The sequence below is a fragment of the Moschus berezovskii genome, chromosome 19, assembly GCF_049115385.1.
Source record: "Moschus berezovskii isolate FMDL1 chromosome 19, NW_MosBer_1.0, whole genome shotgun sequence".
Taxonomy (NCBI): Eukaryota; Metazoa; Chordata; class Mammalia; order Artiodactyla; family Moschidae; genus Moschus; species Moschus berezovskii.
In genome coordinates this window covers 32,024,037-32,039,187 of record NC_142478.1, presented here as the reverse complement: position 1 = coordinate 32,039,187, position 15,151 = coordinate 32,024,037, and the positions used below count along the sequence as shown (strand labels likewise).

The 15,151-nt window shown below is 40.1% G+C and overlaps 1 protein-coding gene across 1 annotated transcript in view; it reads right to left on the bottom strand.

Moving 5' to 3' along the window:
- Positions 1–15,151, bottom strand: part of SCLT1 (sodium channel and clathrin linker 1) — a 240,923-nt gene that overhangs the window by 182,889 nt on the left and 42,883 nt on the right. The window contains exon 5 of the mRNA XM_055405199.2: positions 11,984–12,039. Within this exon, the coding sequence (XP_055261174.2) occupies positions 11,984–12,039 (56 nt within the window). The remainder of the gene's footprint in view (positions 1–11,983; positions 12,040–15,151) is intronic.

The following is a 15,151-nucleotide window of genomic DNA, read 5'->3' as shown; positions in this document are numbered from 1 at the left end:
TGCATGTTGGTATAAATTCTTCTGGAGGCTGCCAGTAGCCTTACTGGGCTTCCCTTGTGGCTCAGCTGGTAAAGAATCCATCTGCAATGCGGCAGACTTGGGTTCGATCCCTGAGTTAGGGAGAACAGAAAGGCTACCCACTCCAGTATTCTGGCCTGGAGAATTCCATGGATTGTATAGCCCATGGGGTCGCAAAGAGTCAGACACGACTGAGCGACTTTCACTTTCACAATAGTAGCCTTATCTAAGAGCTACCGAGTCACCTCAGGCCAAACAACTAACAGGGAGGAAGCACAGCCCACGCATCAACAGACAATTGGATTAAAGATTTACTGAGCATGGCTCTGCCCACCAGAGCAAGACCAAGTTTTCCCCACAGCCAGTCCCTCCCATCAAGAAGCAAGATTTATAATCCCACAGCCAAGAGAATGAAAATCACAATCACAGAAAGCTAACCAAAATGATCATATGGGTCTCAGCTTTGTCACTCAGGCAAGCTATGAGTCACATCTTGCAGGGCTACTGAAGATGGACGGGTCATGGTGGAGAGTTCTGACAAAATGTGGCCCACTGGAGGCGGGAATGGCAAACCACTTCAGTATTCTTGCCTTGAGAACTCGATGAACACAATCAAAAGGCAAAAAGATGTGACACTAGAAGATGAACCCCCAAGGTCGGTAGGTGTCCAAAGGCTACTGGGGAAGAGCAGAGAAACAGTTCCAGAAAGAATGAAGAGGCTGACCTAAGTGGAAATGTTGCTCAGCTGTGGATGCGTCTGGTGGTGCAAGTAAAGTCCAAAGCTGTAAAGAACAATACCACATAGGAACCTGGAATGTGAGGTCCATGAATCAAGGTAAATTGGAAGTGGTCAAACAGGAGATGGCAAGAGTGAACATCAACATTTTAGCAATCAGTGAACTAAAATGGGAATGTGTAAATTTAATTCAGATGACCATATAATTACGTTATAACTACCACTGTGGGTAAGAATGCCTTAGAACAAATGGAGTAGCCCTCAGAGTCAACAAAAGAGTCTGAAATGCAGTACCTGGGTGCAGTCTCAGAAATGACAGAATGATCTTGGATCATTTCCATTCAACATCTCAGTAATCCAAGTTTAAGCCCCAATCATGAATGCTGAAGAAGCTGAAGTCGAAAAGTTCTATGAAGACCTATAATACCTTCCAGAATTAACACCCCCCCAAAAAAAGAAGTCCTTTTCATCAGAGGGGATGGTAAAGCAAAAGTAGTAAGTCAAGAGATAGCTGGAGTAACAGGCAAGTTTGGCCTTGGAATACAAAATGAAACAGGGCAAAGACTAACAGAGTTTTGCCAAGAGAATGCACTCATCATAGCAACTACCCTCTTCCAACAACACAAGAGACGACTCTACACATGGACATCACCAGATGGTTAATACAGAAATCAGACTGATATATTCTTTGTCGTTGAAGATGGACAAGCCCTATACAGTCAGCAAACACTTCTGGGAGCTGACTGTGGCTCAGACCACGAGCTTCTTATTGCAAAATTCAGGCTTAAATTGAAGAGAGTAGGGAAAACCACTAGGTCATTCAGTTCAGTTCAGTTCAGTCACTCAGTCGTGTCCGACTCTCCGCGACCCCATGAATCACAGCATGCCAGGCCTCCCTGTCCATCACCAACTCCCGGAGTTCACTCAAACTCATGTCCACAGAGTCGGTGATGCCATCCAGCCATCTCATTCTCTGTCGTCCCCTTCTCCTCCTGCCCCCAATCCCTCCCAGCATCAGAGTCTTTTCCAGTGAGTCAACTCGTCGCATGAGGTAGCCAAAGTATTGCAGTTTAGCTTCAGCATCAGTCCTTCCAATGAACACCCAGGACTGATCTCCCTTAGAATGGACTGGGCCAGGGGGGATGACTAGGTCATTCAGGTATGTCCTAAATCAAATTCCTTATGTTTCTACAGTGGAGGTGACAAATAGATTCAAGGGATTAGATCTGGTAGACAGAGTGCCTGAAGAACTATGGATGGAGGTTCATAACACTGTACAGGAGGTGGTGACCAAAACCATCCCCCCATAAAAAGAAATGCAAGAAGGCAAAGTAGCTGTCTGAAGAGGCCTTACAAACAGCTGAGATTAGAAAAGAAGGGAAAGGCAAAGGGGAAAGGGAAAAAGATACCAAGCTCAATGCCGAGTTTCAGAGAATAGCAAAGAGAGACAGAAAAGCCTTCTTAAGTGAACAGTGCAAAGAAATAAGAGGAAAACAATAGTATGGCAAAGACTACAGATCACTTCAAGAAAATCAGATACCAAGGGAACATTTCATGCAAAGATGGGCACAACAAAGGACAGAAACAGTGAACAAAGGAGATTAAGAAGAGGCGGCGCAAATATACAGAAAAACTATTAAAAAAAAAGAAAAAAGGTCTTAATGACCCAGATAACTGGAATCGTGTGCTCACTCACTTAGAGCCAGACATCTTGGGAGTGTGATGCCAAGTGGGCCTTAGGAAGTATTACTACAAACAAACCTAGTAGAGGTGACAGAATGCCAGCTGAGCGATTTAAAATCCTAAAAGATGATGCTGTTAAAGTGGTGCACCCATTAAGTCAGCAAATTTGGAAAACTCATCAGTGGCCACAGTACTGGAAGAGGTGAGCTTTCATTTCAATCCCAAAGAAAGGCAATGCCAAAGAATGTTCAAACTACCATAGAACTGCACTCATTTCACATGCTAGCAAGATTATGCTCATAATACTTCAAGCTAGGCTTCAGTATTACGTGAACTGAAACCTTCCAGATGTACAAGCTGGATTTAGAAAAGGCAGAGGAACAAGAAATCAAATTGTCAGCATCCACTGGATCACAGAAAAATCAAGGCAATTCCAAAAAACATCTACTTCTGCTTCACTGACTACACTAAAGCCTCTGACTGTGTGGATTACAACCAATTCTTAGAGATGGGGATACCAGACCTCCTTACCTGTCTCCTGGGAAGACTGTATGCAGAACAAGAAGCAACAGTTAAAACCGGACATGGAACAATGGATTGGTTCCAAATTGGGAGAGGAGTACATCAAGACTGTATACTGTCACCCAGCTTATTTAACTTATATGCAGAGTACATCATGTGAAATGCTGGGCTGGATGACTCAGAAGTTGGAATCAAGACTGCTGGGAGAAATAGCAACAACCTCAGATATGTCACTCTAATTGCAGAAAGTGAAGAGGAACTAAAGAGCCTACTGCTGATGGGGGTGAAAGAGAAGAATGAAAAAGCTGGCTTAAAACTCAACATTCAAAAAACTATGATCATGGCATTCAGTCCCATCACTTCATGGCAAATAGATGGGGAAAAATTGGAAGCAGTGACTGATTTTATTTTCTTGGGCTCCAAAATCACTGCAGACAATGACTGCAACCATGAAATTAAAAGACGCCTGCTCCTTGGAAGGAAAGCTATGACAAACCTAGACAGTGTATTAAAAAGCAGAGATAGCACTTTGACGACACAGGTCTGTACAGTCAAAGCTACAGTTTCTTTACTAGTCATGTATGGATGTGACAGCTGGACCATAAAGAAGGTTTAGCACCGAAGAACTGATGTTATCGAGTTATGGTGCTAGAGAAGACTCTTGAGAATCCCTTGGACAGCAAGGAGATCAAACTAGTCCATCCTAAAGAAAATCAACCCTGAATATTCAATGGAAGGACTGATGCTGAAGGTGAAGTTCCAATACTCTGGATACTTGATGCGAAGATCCCGTTCACTGGAAAAGACCCTGATGCTGGAAAAGATTGAGGGCAGGAGAAGCTGGCGACAGAGAATGAGATGGCTCGACAGCATCACTTGACTTGATGGACATGAGTCTGAACAAACTCTGGGAGATGGTGAAGGACAGGGAAGTCTGACGTGCTACAGCCCATGGGCTTGCAAAGAGAAGGACATGATTTATCAACTGAACAACAATTTAGTAAGTACTCAATAAATATTTATGAATTATTGGATGCATGTTTTATTACTTCACCAAATATTAAATCTGAAGGTAAGTGACTCCAGATTTGTTTCAGCAGTTCAGTAATGTAATTTAAGGACGAAAGGTTTCCCCATCTTTCCCTTCTTCCCATCTCATTGCGTTTCTGATATCTACTATCATGGTTACAAAACAGCTACAGTAGTTTCAACATAACACTTTCTAAAATGCTGTGGTTCATGGGGTCGAAAAGAGTCGGACACGACTGAGTGACTGAACTGAACTGAAAATGACAAGGAACCGAAAAGAGGTAAGTTTTCTTCTTGGCAGTCTCTCTTCTTCAGTTCAGTTCAGTCGCTCAGTCGTGTCCGACTCTCCGCGACCCCATGAATCACAGCACGCCAGGCCTCCCTGTCCATCACCAACTCCCGGAGTTCACTCAAACTCATGTCCACAGAGTCGGTGATACCATCCAGCCATCTCATTCTCCGTCGTCCCCTTCTCCTCCCGCCCCCAACCTTTCCCAGCATCAGAGTCTTTTCCAGTGAGTCAACTCGTCGCATGAGGTGGCCAAAGTATTGCAGTTTCAGCTTTAGCATCAGTCCTTCCAATGAACATCCAGGATTGATCTCCTTTAGAATGGACTGGTTGGATCTCCTTGCAGTATAAGGGACTCTCAAGAGTCTTCTCCAACACCACAGTTCAAAAGCATTGATTCTTTGGCGATCAGCTTTCTTTACAGTCCAACTCTCACATCCATACATGACCACGGGAAAAACCATTGCCTTGACTAGACGGACTTTGGTTGGCAAAGTAATGTCTCTTACTTTGATAATATACTATCAAGGTTGGTCATAACTTTCCTTCCAAGGAGCAAGCGTCTTTTAATTTCATGGCTGCAATCAGTATCTGCAGTGATTTTGGAGCCCAAAAAAATAAAGTCTGACACTGTTTCCACTGTTTTTCCATCTATTTCCCATGAAGTGATGGGACCAGATGCCATGATCTTTGTTTTCTGAATGTTGAGCTTCAAGCCAACCTTTTCACTCTCCTCTTTCACTTTCATCAAGAGGCTTTTGAGTTCCTCTTCACTTTCTGCCATAAGGGTAGTGTCATCTGCATATCTGAGGTTATTGATATTTCTCCCAGCAATCTTGATTCCAGCTTGTGTTTCTTCCAGCCCAGCGTTCCTCATGATGTACTCTGCATAAAAGTTAAATAAGCAAGGTGACAATATACAACCTTGACGTATACCTTTTCCTATTTGGAACCAGTCTGTTGTTCCATGTCCAGTTCTAACTGTTGCTTCCTGACCTGCATACACGTTTCTCAAAAGGCAGGTCAGGTGGTCTGGGATTCCCATCTCTTTCAGAATGTTCCACAGTTTATTGTAATCGACACAGTCAAAGGCTTTGGCATAGTCAATGAAGCAGAAATAGATGTTTTTCTGGAACTTTCTTGCTTTCTCCATGATCCAGTGGATGTTGGCAATTTGATCTCTGGTGCCTCTGCCTTTTCTAAAACCTGCTTGAACATCTGGGAGTTCACGGTTTACATACTGCTGAAGCCTGGCTTGGAGAATTTTGAGCATGACTTTACTAGCGTCTCTCTTCTTAGCGGTGAGAAAAATCTCCCCAGTGGCACTACTACAGACTGCCCCTTACTTCACTGGATAAAAGTGAATCTCATGTTTATACTTAAACCAATACCTGACAAAAAGAAATGTGCACTAGTTTATAACCAAAGATTTATCACCTGAGATTGTGGAAGAAGCTCATATCCTCTGAGCACAATGAAACTGGAATAAAATCAGGGTTATATGAACTATGAAAGAAGGGAAAATAGCTCTTACAGAGGCAATGATTGTCTTTCAAGCCCTCAATAATAAAATAAAAATAATAACAATAAAAATTAGTATTTACTTAGTGCCAGACAGTGCTGTACATATATTTACTCACTATATAACCCAATTTCCTTCCTCTGGCAAGTTATGAGAAGGAAATATGATATTAAAGAAAAAAGACAAAAACAAAATAAAAACTAGTATATTCTCAACATGAACTGCATTTCAAGGAATAGACTAAAAATGAGGATGATATAACGAATATTTTTTTCACCTCTAAGTCTCATAAAATGACTTCATTATTTTCTATTTGTAATCAATTCCTAGGTAATATTCAGCTATATACAATGTAGTAGAATGTTTCCCTAACCCAAAAATGTGGAACTGAATACTACTGCATAATCCAAGCCACTGCTAGCTTCCATTATTCAGACCTGATCATATCTAAAATATTTTCCTTAAAAATGATAAACTCTTTCTGATTTTGCAGCCCTTAACAGTAATGCTTATTTAAAAGCAGGATACTGCCCTAAAGACAGACAGTTTACTTTAAAACCTAATAACATTTCGAGTTGTTTAAAGTGCCTTTTAACAAGCTCAGGATCCATATTTTCTCATTTCCCTATTATACTCAGAATAAATACATTCATGAGCCATGACCGCAACATTATTAAAAAGGTAAAGGCAGATTTTTAGAGGACTGGTTTCAAAACACTTGGACATAAGAGTACAGGGTCAAATAAAGGAAATGACTAAATCATTGGCTCATTCATGTAACACCATATTATCCCCAAAACATTAAAATATAAACTTCACTTATATATACTGGTGATTCAAAAATCTAAGTTATACTCTTTACTAGGAAGAAAACAGCCTGCTTCATAATTATTTTGAAAAAGTATAGTGCATCATAAAAAAGTTAGAAAACTTTTCATGGGAAAAAACAGAAGTGAGAAAAATGGAAAATCTAGTTAAGAGATTTACATAGAAGAATGCAAACAAAGGAATGTCAAACTTTAAAAAGATTTCTTAATTTTTTTGGTTTAGTTTCATGTTAACAACAAAAGTTCTATCAGATCTCAGTCCAGTTCAGTTCAGTTCAGTTCAATTCAGTCGCTCAGTAGTGTCAGACTCTCTGTGACCCCATGAATCACAGCACGCCAGGCCTCCCTGTCCATCACCAACTCCCGGAGTTCACTCAAACTCATGTCCACAGAGTCGGTGATGCCATCCAGCCATCTCATTCTCTGTCATCCCCTTCTCCTCCCGCCCCCGACCTTTCCCAGCATCAGAGTCTTTTCCAGGGAGCCAACTCGTCGCATGAGGTGGCCAAAGTATTGCAGTTTCAGCTATGGCATCAGTCCTTCCAATGAACACGCAGGATTGATCTCCCTTAGAATGGACCGGTTGGATCTCCTTGCAGTATAAGGGACTCTCAAGAGTCTTCTCCAACACCACAGTTCAAAAGCATCAATTCTTCAGCAATCAGCTTTCTTCACAGTCCAACTCTCACGTCCATACATGACCACGGGAAAAACCATAGCCTTGACTAGACGGACCTTGGTTGGCAAAGTAATGTCTCTGCTTTTTAATATACTATCAAGGTTGGTCATAACTTTCCTTTCAAGAAGTAAGTGTCTTTTAATTTCATGACTGCAATCAGCATCTGCAGTGATTTTGGAGCCCCAAAAAATAAAGTCTGACACTGTTTCCACTGTTTTTCCATCTATTTCCCATGAAGTGATGGGACCAGATGCCATGATCTTCGTTTTCTGAATGTTGAGCTTCAAGCCAACCTTTTCACTCTCCTCTTTCACTTTCATCAAGAGGCTTTTGAGTTCCTCTTCACTTTCTGCCATAAGGGTAGTGCCATCTGCATATCTGAGGTTATTGATATTTCTCCCAGCAATCTTGGTTCCAGCTTGTGCTTCTTCCAGCCCAGCGTTCCTCATGATGGACTCTGCATATAAGTTAAATAAGCAGGGTGACAATATACAGCCTTGACGTACTCCTTTTCCTATTTGGAACCAGTCTGTTGTTCCATGTACAGTTCTGACTGTTGCTTCCTGACCTGCATACAGGTTTCTCAAGAGGCAGGTCAGGTGGTCTGGGATTCCCATCTCTTTTGGAATGTTCCACAGTTTATTGTGATCCACACAGTCAAAGGCTTTGGCATAGTCAATGAAGCAGAAATAGAACTTTCTTGCTTTCTCCATGATCCAGCGGATGTTGGCAATTTGATCTCTGGTGCCTCTACCTTTTCTAAAACCTGCTTGAACATCTGGGAGTTCACGGTTCACATATTGCTGAAGCCTGGCTTGGAGAATTTTGAGGATGACTTTACTAGTGTGTGAGATGAGTGCAATTGTGCGGTAGTTTGAGCATTCTTTGGCATTGCCTTTCTTTGCGATTGGAATGAAGACTGACCTTTTCCAGTCCTGTGGCCACTGCTGAGTTTTCCAAATTTGCTGGCTGGCATGTTGAGTGTAGCACTTTCACAGCATCATCTTTCAAGATTTGAAATAGCTCAACTGGAATTCCATCACCTCCATTAGTTTTGTTCGTAGTGATGCTTTCTAATGCCCACTTGACTTCACATTCCAAGATGTCTGGCTCTAGGTCAGTGATCACGTTATCGTGACCATCTTGGTCGTGAAGATCTTTTTTGTATAGTTCTTCTGTGTATTCTTGCCACCTCTTCTTAATGTCTTCTGCTTCTGTTAGGTCCATCCCATTTCTGTCCTTTATCGAGCCCATCTTTGCATGAAATGTTCCCTTGGAATCTCTAATTTTCTTGAAGAGGTCTCTTGTTTTTCCTATTCTGTTGTTTTCCTCTATTTCTTTGCATTGATCACTGAGGAAGGCTTTCTTATCTCTCCTTGCTAGTCTTTGGAACTCTGCATTCAGATGCTTATATCTGTCCTTTTCTCCTTTGCTTTTCGCTTCTCTCTTTTCACAGCTATTTGTAAGGCCTCCTCAGACAGCCATTTTGCTTTTTTGCATTTCTTTTCCATGGGGATGGTCTTGGTCCCTGTCTCCTGTACAATGTCACAAACCTCCATCCAGAGTTCATCAGGCACTCTATCAGATCTAGTCCCTTAAATCTATTTCTCACTTCCACTGTAGAATCATAAGGGATTTGATTTAGGTCATATCTGAATGGTCTAGTGGTTTTCCCTACTTTCTTCAATTTAAATCTGAATTTGGCAATAAGGAGTTCATGATCTGAGCCACAGTCAGCTCCTGGTCTTGTTTTTGCTAACTGTATACAGCTTCTCCATCTTTGGCTGCAAAGAATATAATCAATCTGATTTCAGTGTTGACCATCTGGTGATGTCCATGTGTAGAGTCTTCTCTTGTGTTGTTGGAAGAGGGTGTTTGCTATGACCAGTGCGTTCTCTTGGCAAAACTCTATTAGCCTTTGCCCTGCTTCATTCCGTGCTCCAAGGCCAAATTTGCCTGATCCTCCAGGTGTTTCTTGACTTCCTACTTTTGCATTCCAGTCCCCTAGAATGAAAAGGACATCTTTTTTGGGTGTTAGTTCTAAAAGGTCTTGTAGGTCTTCAAAGAACCGTTCAACTTCAGCTTCTTCAGCGTTACTGGTTGAGGCATAGGCCTGGATTACTGTAATATTGAATGGTTTGCCTTGGAAATGAACAGAAATCATTCTGTCGTTTTTAAGACTGCATCCAAGTACTGCATTTCGGACTCTTTTGTTGACCATGATGGCTACTCCATTTCTTCTAAGGGATTCCTGCCCACAGTAGTAGCTATAATGGTTATCTGAGTTAAATTCGCCAGCCCCGGCGGTGCAGAGGCGAGAGACGCCGGCCCCGGCACAACCGACCAGGCAAAGAAGCGCGGCCGAGAGGAGCTACCCCACGCCTGAGGCCAGGGCCGGCGGCCGAGAGGAGCTACCCCACATCCAATAGGCGGTGGCTGTGCAGGCGCAGGAGGGCCAAGAGGAGCTACTCAACATTCAAGGTCAGGAGGGGCGGCCTTGAGGAGATACCCCTCATCCAAGGTAAGGTGCAGCGGCTGCGCTTTCTTGGAGCAGCTGTGAAGAGATGTCCCATGCCCAAGGTAAGAGAAACCCAAATAAGACGGTAGGTGTTGCGAGGGGGCACCAGAGGGCAGACACACTGAAATCATAATCACAGGAAACTAGTCGATCTGATCACATGGACCACAGCTGAATGTGGTCCACTGGAGTAGGGAATGGCAAACCACTTGAGTATGCTTGCCTTGAGATCCCCATGAACAGTATCAAAGGGCAAAATGATAGGATACTGAATGAGGAATTCCCCAGGTCGGTAGGTGCCCAGTATGCTACTGGAGATCAGTGGAGAAGTAACTCTAGAAGGAATAAAGGGATGGAGCAAAAGCAAAACCAATACCCAGTTGTGGATATGACTGGTGATAGAAGCAAGGTCCAGTGCTGTAAAGAGCAATATTGCATAGGAACCTGGAATGTTAGGTCCATGAATCAAGGCAAATTGGAAGTGGTCAGTCCAGTTACATAACCTTCGAAATTAAACTTGGAATAGAATAAAACCCTGATCATTTTTAAAAGAAAACGTGAGAGAAGATTTTTATGACAACAGGCTGAAAGGATTTGTTAGAGACACAAAGATCAACAACCATGAGAGAAAAGACAGATATATTCAACTACCTCAAAATTAAAACAAAAAAAATTCTGTTGATCAAACATCACAACCTGGGAACAGGAATCTGAAATGTACCTATTGTCTAACACAACGAATGGGCCACTGGCACTCACTAGTCATTCTTATCCCTTTCCGTATTCTAGCATCTTTTACAGTAACTAAAATTCTAAAACTGATGTCCCAAATTTCCTTGCAGCTGGTGTGCTGTATGGGATTAGCTTCAGCAGTGAGAGGCACTTGAGGGGGATACGGAAGGTGGAAGTGAGCTGAGAATATTTTCCTATAGGTATGACATGGCAAGCGAAACCGGCAGACTTCAGTGTTCCTGAGATCAGCAACCCATACCCCACCTTCCAGTGTCAAGTTTTCAGCTTCATGAAAACGATGCTGTAGAGGGGGCTGCAGCAGCATAAATTCCTGACCACAGCACCTCAGCCTCTATGGTATGACTCTAAAACCAATGATCTTACCTACATTTTAACTGAAAGTGACAAAACCTCTACTTGTTTGAAATGCCTACATGGTTATGGTTAACACTAATTGGCACACCGGCAAATACTGACAAGACAGATTATATAAATTTACTACGGGAAAGATAAACAAATAGAAAATGGGAAAAAGAAATGAATGTGCATCTCATGAGAAATCACATGGGTAAGTACATACATGAAAAATGGTTGAACATATTGGTATTCAGAAAATGAAATGCTATTTAGGAGTCAAAATAATAAAAATTAAGAAACCTGGTAAGGACAAGTGCTGATAAAAGATACAGATCAATAAAAACTCATAAATATCACTTGTGGGATGAAAACTGGTATAGCCACTTTGGAAATTAAGCTGGCAATATATTGTAGAATTGAATACCACATGGCCTATGACCCAGCAATTTCATCCCTTGAAATTCTTCTATTTATGCATGATACTGAGTGAAAAAAAAGTGCGTCTCAGAAGCCTAAAAAAAAACATAAAAATAGTATATCATTAGGCAAAGATGTATTTATAAAAATTTAAAAAGCAAGGGAACGATAAAATTTCAAGACAGTATTAACTGCTGGCAGAGGGAAAGAGAGGGATGACGTAGGGAAAGAAAACATGGACAGGTGCACCAGTATTGAAAACATTTTAGCTCTCAACTGGACACTGGGCTGACAGGCTTTCTTTTTATTGGTATGTTTCCTAACGTAATTATATATTACATGCTATTCTACTACTGATGATTGTTAAACATTTATAAAGTGTGTATTATATACCCTATTTTAAGCATTTACTTTGTCCTTTATAGTCAGCGCTATGAAACAGGTTCTGCTATTATCTCCCATTTATAGATGAGGAAACTAAAGCACAAAGAGGCTAAGTAACTGTCCAAGGTCACATACCTGGGAAGCAATGGAGCCAGGAGTCAGAGGACATCAGGCCCCAGAGTCCACATTCATAACCAGTATACTACATGAGTAAAATACCAAGTAACAATAAAAGTTACCCAAGACAAAAATAACAGTTAATTGATCTACCTTTCATTCTCCTTGATGACATTTTCCAATTGTAGTTTCATCTCACCCATCTGTTTCTGAAAGAATAACATATAGCTGTAGGAAAACATCTTCAAGACAATTAGATCTATATTAAGTATTAATAGTTCATTCATACGCATGCAATCTGTGACACTAGTCTATAGATAAGAAATAATTATCCTTCACTTCTAACAATAAATATTAGATATTTTAATGATACACAGAACATTCTGAATAGAATATAAATAAAACTTTCTATGTACTATATTAAGAAATATTTATAAATAATTTGTATGATTTATAGATGTTTATAGTAAAAGAGATGAAAGATATTCCTCAATATGTCACTAAGAAATACTAGATGATCCCTAGACTATATGTTTTGTTTCACCCTACTTTAGGTGGAAGTCCATATAAGTGTGCTTAAATTTTGAAAAGTAAAATGTTAATGGTGAAAAAAAGCAAATAAAGATCTTCTTTAGCAATAATTCATTCCATCTGTGATTGACCTCTTTTATTAGTTGTCTAATCTCTCTGCATATATGAGGCTGCTACGTAAACCAATATGGTTACTAACACATACAGTAGTAGGAAATACAGTAAATAAAAATAAAATCACTAACTAAAATACCAGTAAGAATAAAATACACATTGAAAAGGGAATGAAATGAAGGTATTTTTAATTTTTTTCTGAGGGGTTAAAGGGATTGTAACATTTCAAGAGAAAACGAAGAACATTTCGAGCAGGGTGAAATATGAGTAAAAGCAAAGAAGCAAAAAATATTAGACAACACAGGCATAGTTGTCAGTTCTCAATAAGAGTAAATGAGCAAATGGAGATCAGGAAGAAGGCCATGTAAAACCATGCTTAAAATAAAACTGCAGTCAACTCATGATCTGCCCATTAGTCTTGATTGGGTACCCTAGGCTAAAGGAGAAGTGCCAAGCCTGGAGTGACCCTGGCAAAGGAAGGGTGGAACAGGCAGAGCTCCAAGCCTTTCCCTCCTCCTGTCAACCAGAGAAGCTCAAGGCAGCTTGGTCTAGGAAATCAGTAACAGCCAATTATACCTACAAAGTTGGCTTGAAAGGCGAACCTTTCCCAGCTCCCTGCTGTGCCAGAACCACAATTAAATCAAAATGAATGAATTCACTACCAGATAACTGAGAACTGACCATACGTGGAGTGATGCAATGGGAGGTAAAATTGGAAAGGCAGGTGGCAGGTCTTTAATGTCATGCTAACTAAGAGGTTTGGACTTTATTGTAGCAATTATTCCTGCCTTGTATTTTGTTTTTTAGATTGATCTTTAAAATTTTCAAAAATGTCAGTGTATCTTGAAAAATATCATTCAAATAATTAGGTGGGATATATGTATTAATACGGATTCAGGGTAAATTGTTACAGTAACACTAAAGATTTTCTACTGTAAAATATTTCAAAATATTTGAGTTGGAAGGAAACAAAATTCAGCCATATCTTTCTTATCGTCAAAATTTCACCAATTATTTACATTTTCTGGAAGAAAATCTTTCATATAGAGAATTATTATGAAAATTTTCCTGCTTTTGAGATACACTATTTTTTGACTGGGTCAATAAGATAAACCATAAGAACTATTGCTAATCAATAATATCGATGTGAGCAAGTGTTAGAAGTAGTTGTCAACATCTTTTTGCTCCCTAAAAGTAGCAACTATTCTTTATCACAGACACTCGGGCATTCTGCTACACCTACCTCTTTTTTGAAATTAATCCAGTAATCACTTTTAGATGGCGAATGACAAATGGAAAAATGAAGTTAAATATCTTAGTAAACTAGCTGATTAAAGAGATAAATGAATCAGATTGATAATAGAAAAAATTAAAATTTTAAGTTTAATTTCAAGAAACTAGATATTTTACAACTAACAAACCACAGGTCGTTATAGTAATTTTGAGAGAGTGAATTCAGCAGGAACTTTAGGCTCACTATCCTAAAAATTGGAGAAGGAAATGGCAATCCACTCCAGTATTCTTGCCTGGAGAATCCCACGTACAGAGAAGCCTGACAGGCTACAGTCCATGGGGTCGCAAGAGTCAGACACCACTTAGCGACTAAAGAGAGAAAGAGAGAGATCCTAAAAATAAAAGTAAAATGTCATCTGCACAAAAGAGAGCTTTCTGTTACTGTCAGTTAAAAACAGCTCTATAGCAAAAAAAAAACAAAACAAAAAACAACCCAATCAAAAATGGGCAGAAGACCTAAACAGACATTTCTCCTAAGAAGACATACAGATGGTCAACAGGCACATGAAAAGACGCTCAACATCACCTAATTACTGGAGAAATGCAAAACCACAATGAGTATCACCTCAGACTACTCAGAACAGTCATCATGAAAATGTCTACAAATAATAGATGCTGGAGAGGGTGTGGAGAAAAGAGAACCTTCCTACACTGTTAGTGGGAGTGTAAATTGGTACAATCACTGCAGAAAACAGTCTAGAGGTTCCTTAAAAAACGGAAGGCAGAATTACCATGCGATCCAACAATCCCATTCTTGGGCATAGTCCAAAAAATACTAATTCTAAAAGATATATGCACCCCAGTGTTCGTAGCAGCACAATCTGCAACAGCCAAGACTTGGGAGCAACCAAAGTATCTATCAACACATGAACAGATAAAAAAGATGTGAGATATATATAAACACATACACACACATATGTATAAACATACACATACACAATGGAATATTACTCAAGCCATACAGAATGAAATAATGCATTTGCAGCAACATGGATGGTCTTAGAAATTAACATCTAAGTAAAGTAAGTCAGAGAAAGATAAATATCATACAATATCACTTATATGTGGAATCAAAAATTGATACAAATTAACAGAAACAGACTCACTGACATAGAAAACAAACTTATGGTTACCAAAGGGAGAGGGAGAGGGATAAATTAGGGATTTATAGAAACACACTATACAGGGATTACAGATACAGGTATTTATAGATACACACTATTATATATAAAACAAACAAGGACCTACTGTATAGAACAGGGAACTAGACTCAGTATCTTATACTAACTTATAATGGAAAATAATCTGAAAAAGAATACACATATATACACAAACACATAAACGTGGATAACAGACTCACTTTGCTGTACACTGGAAACTAAC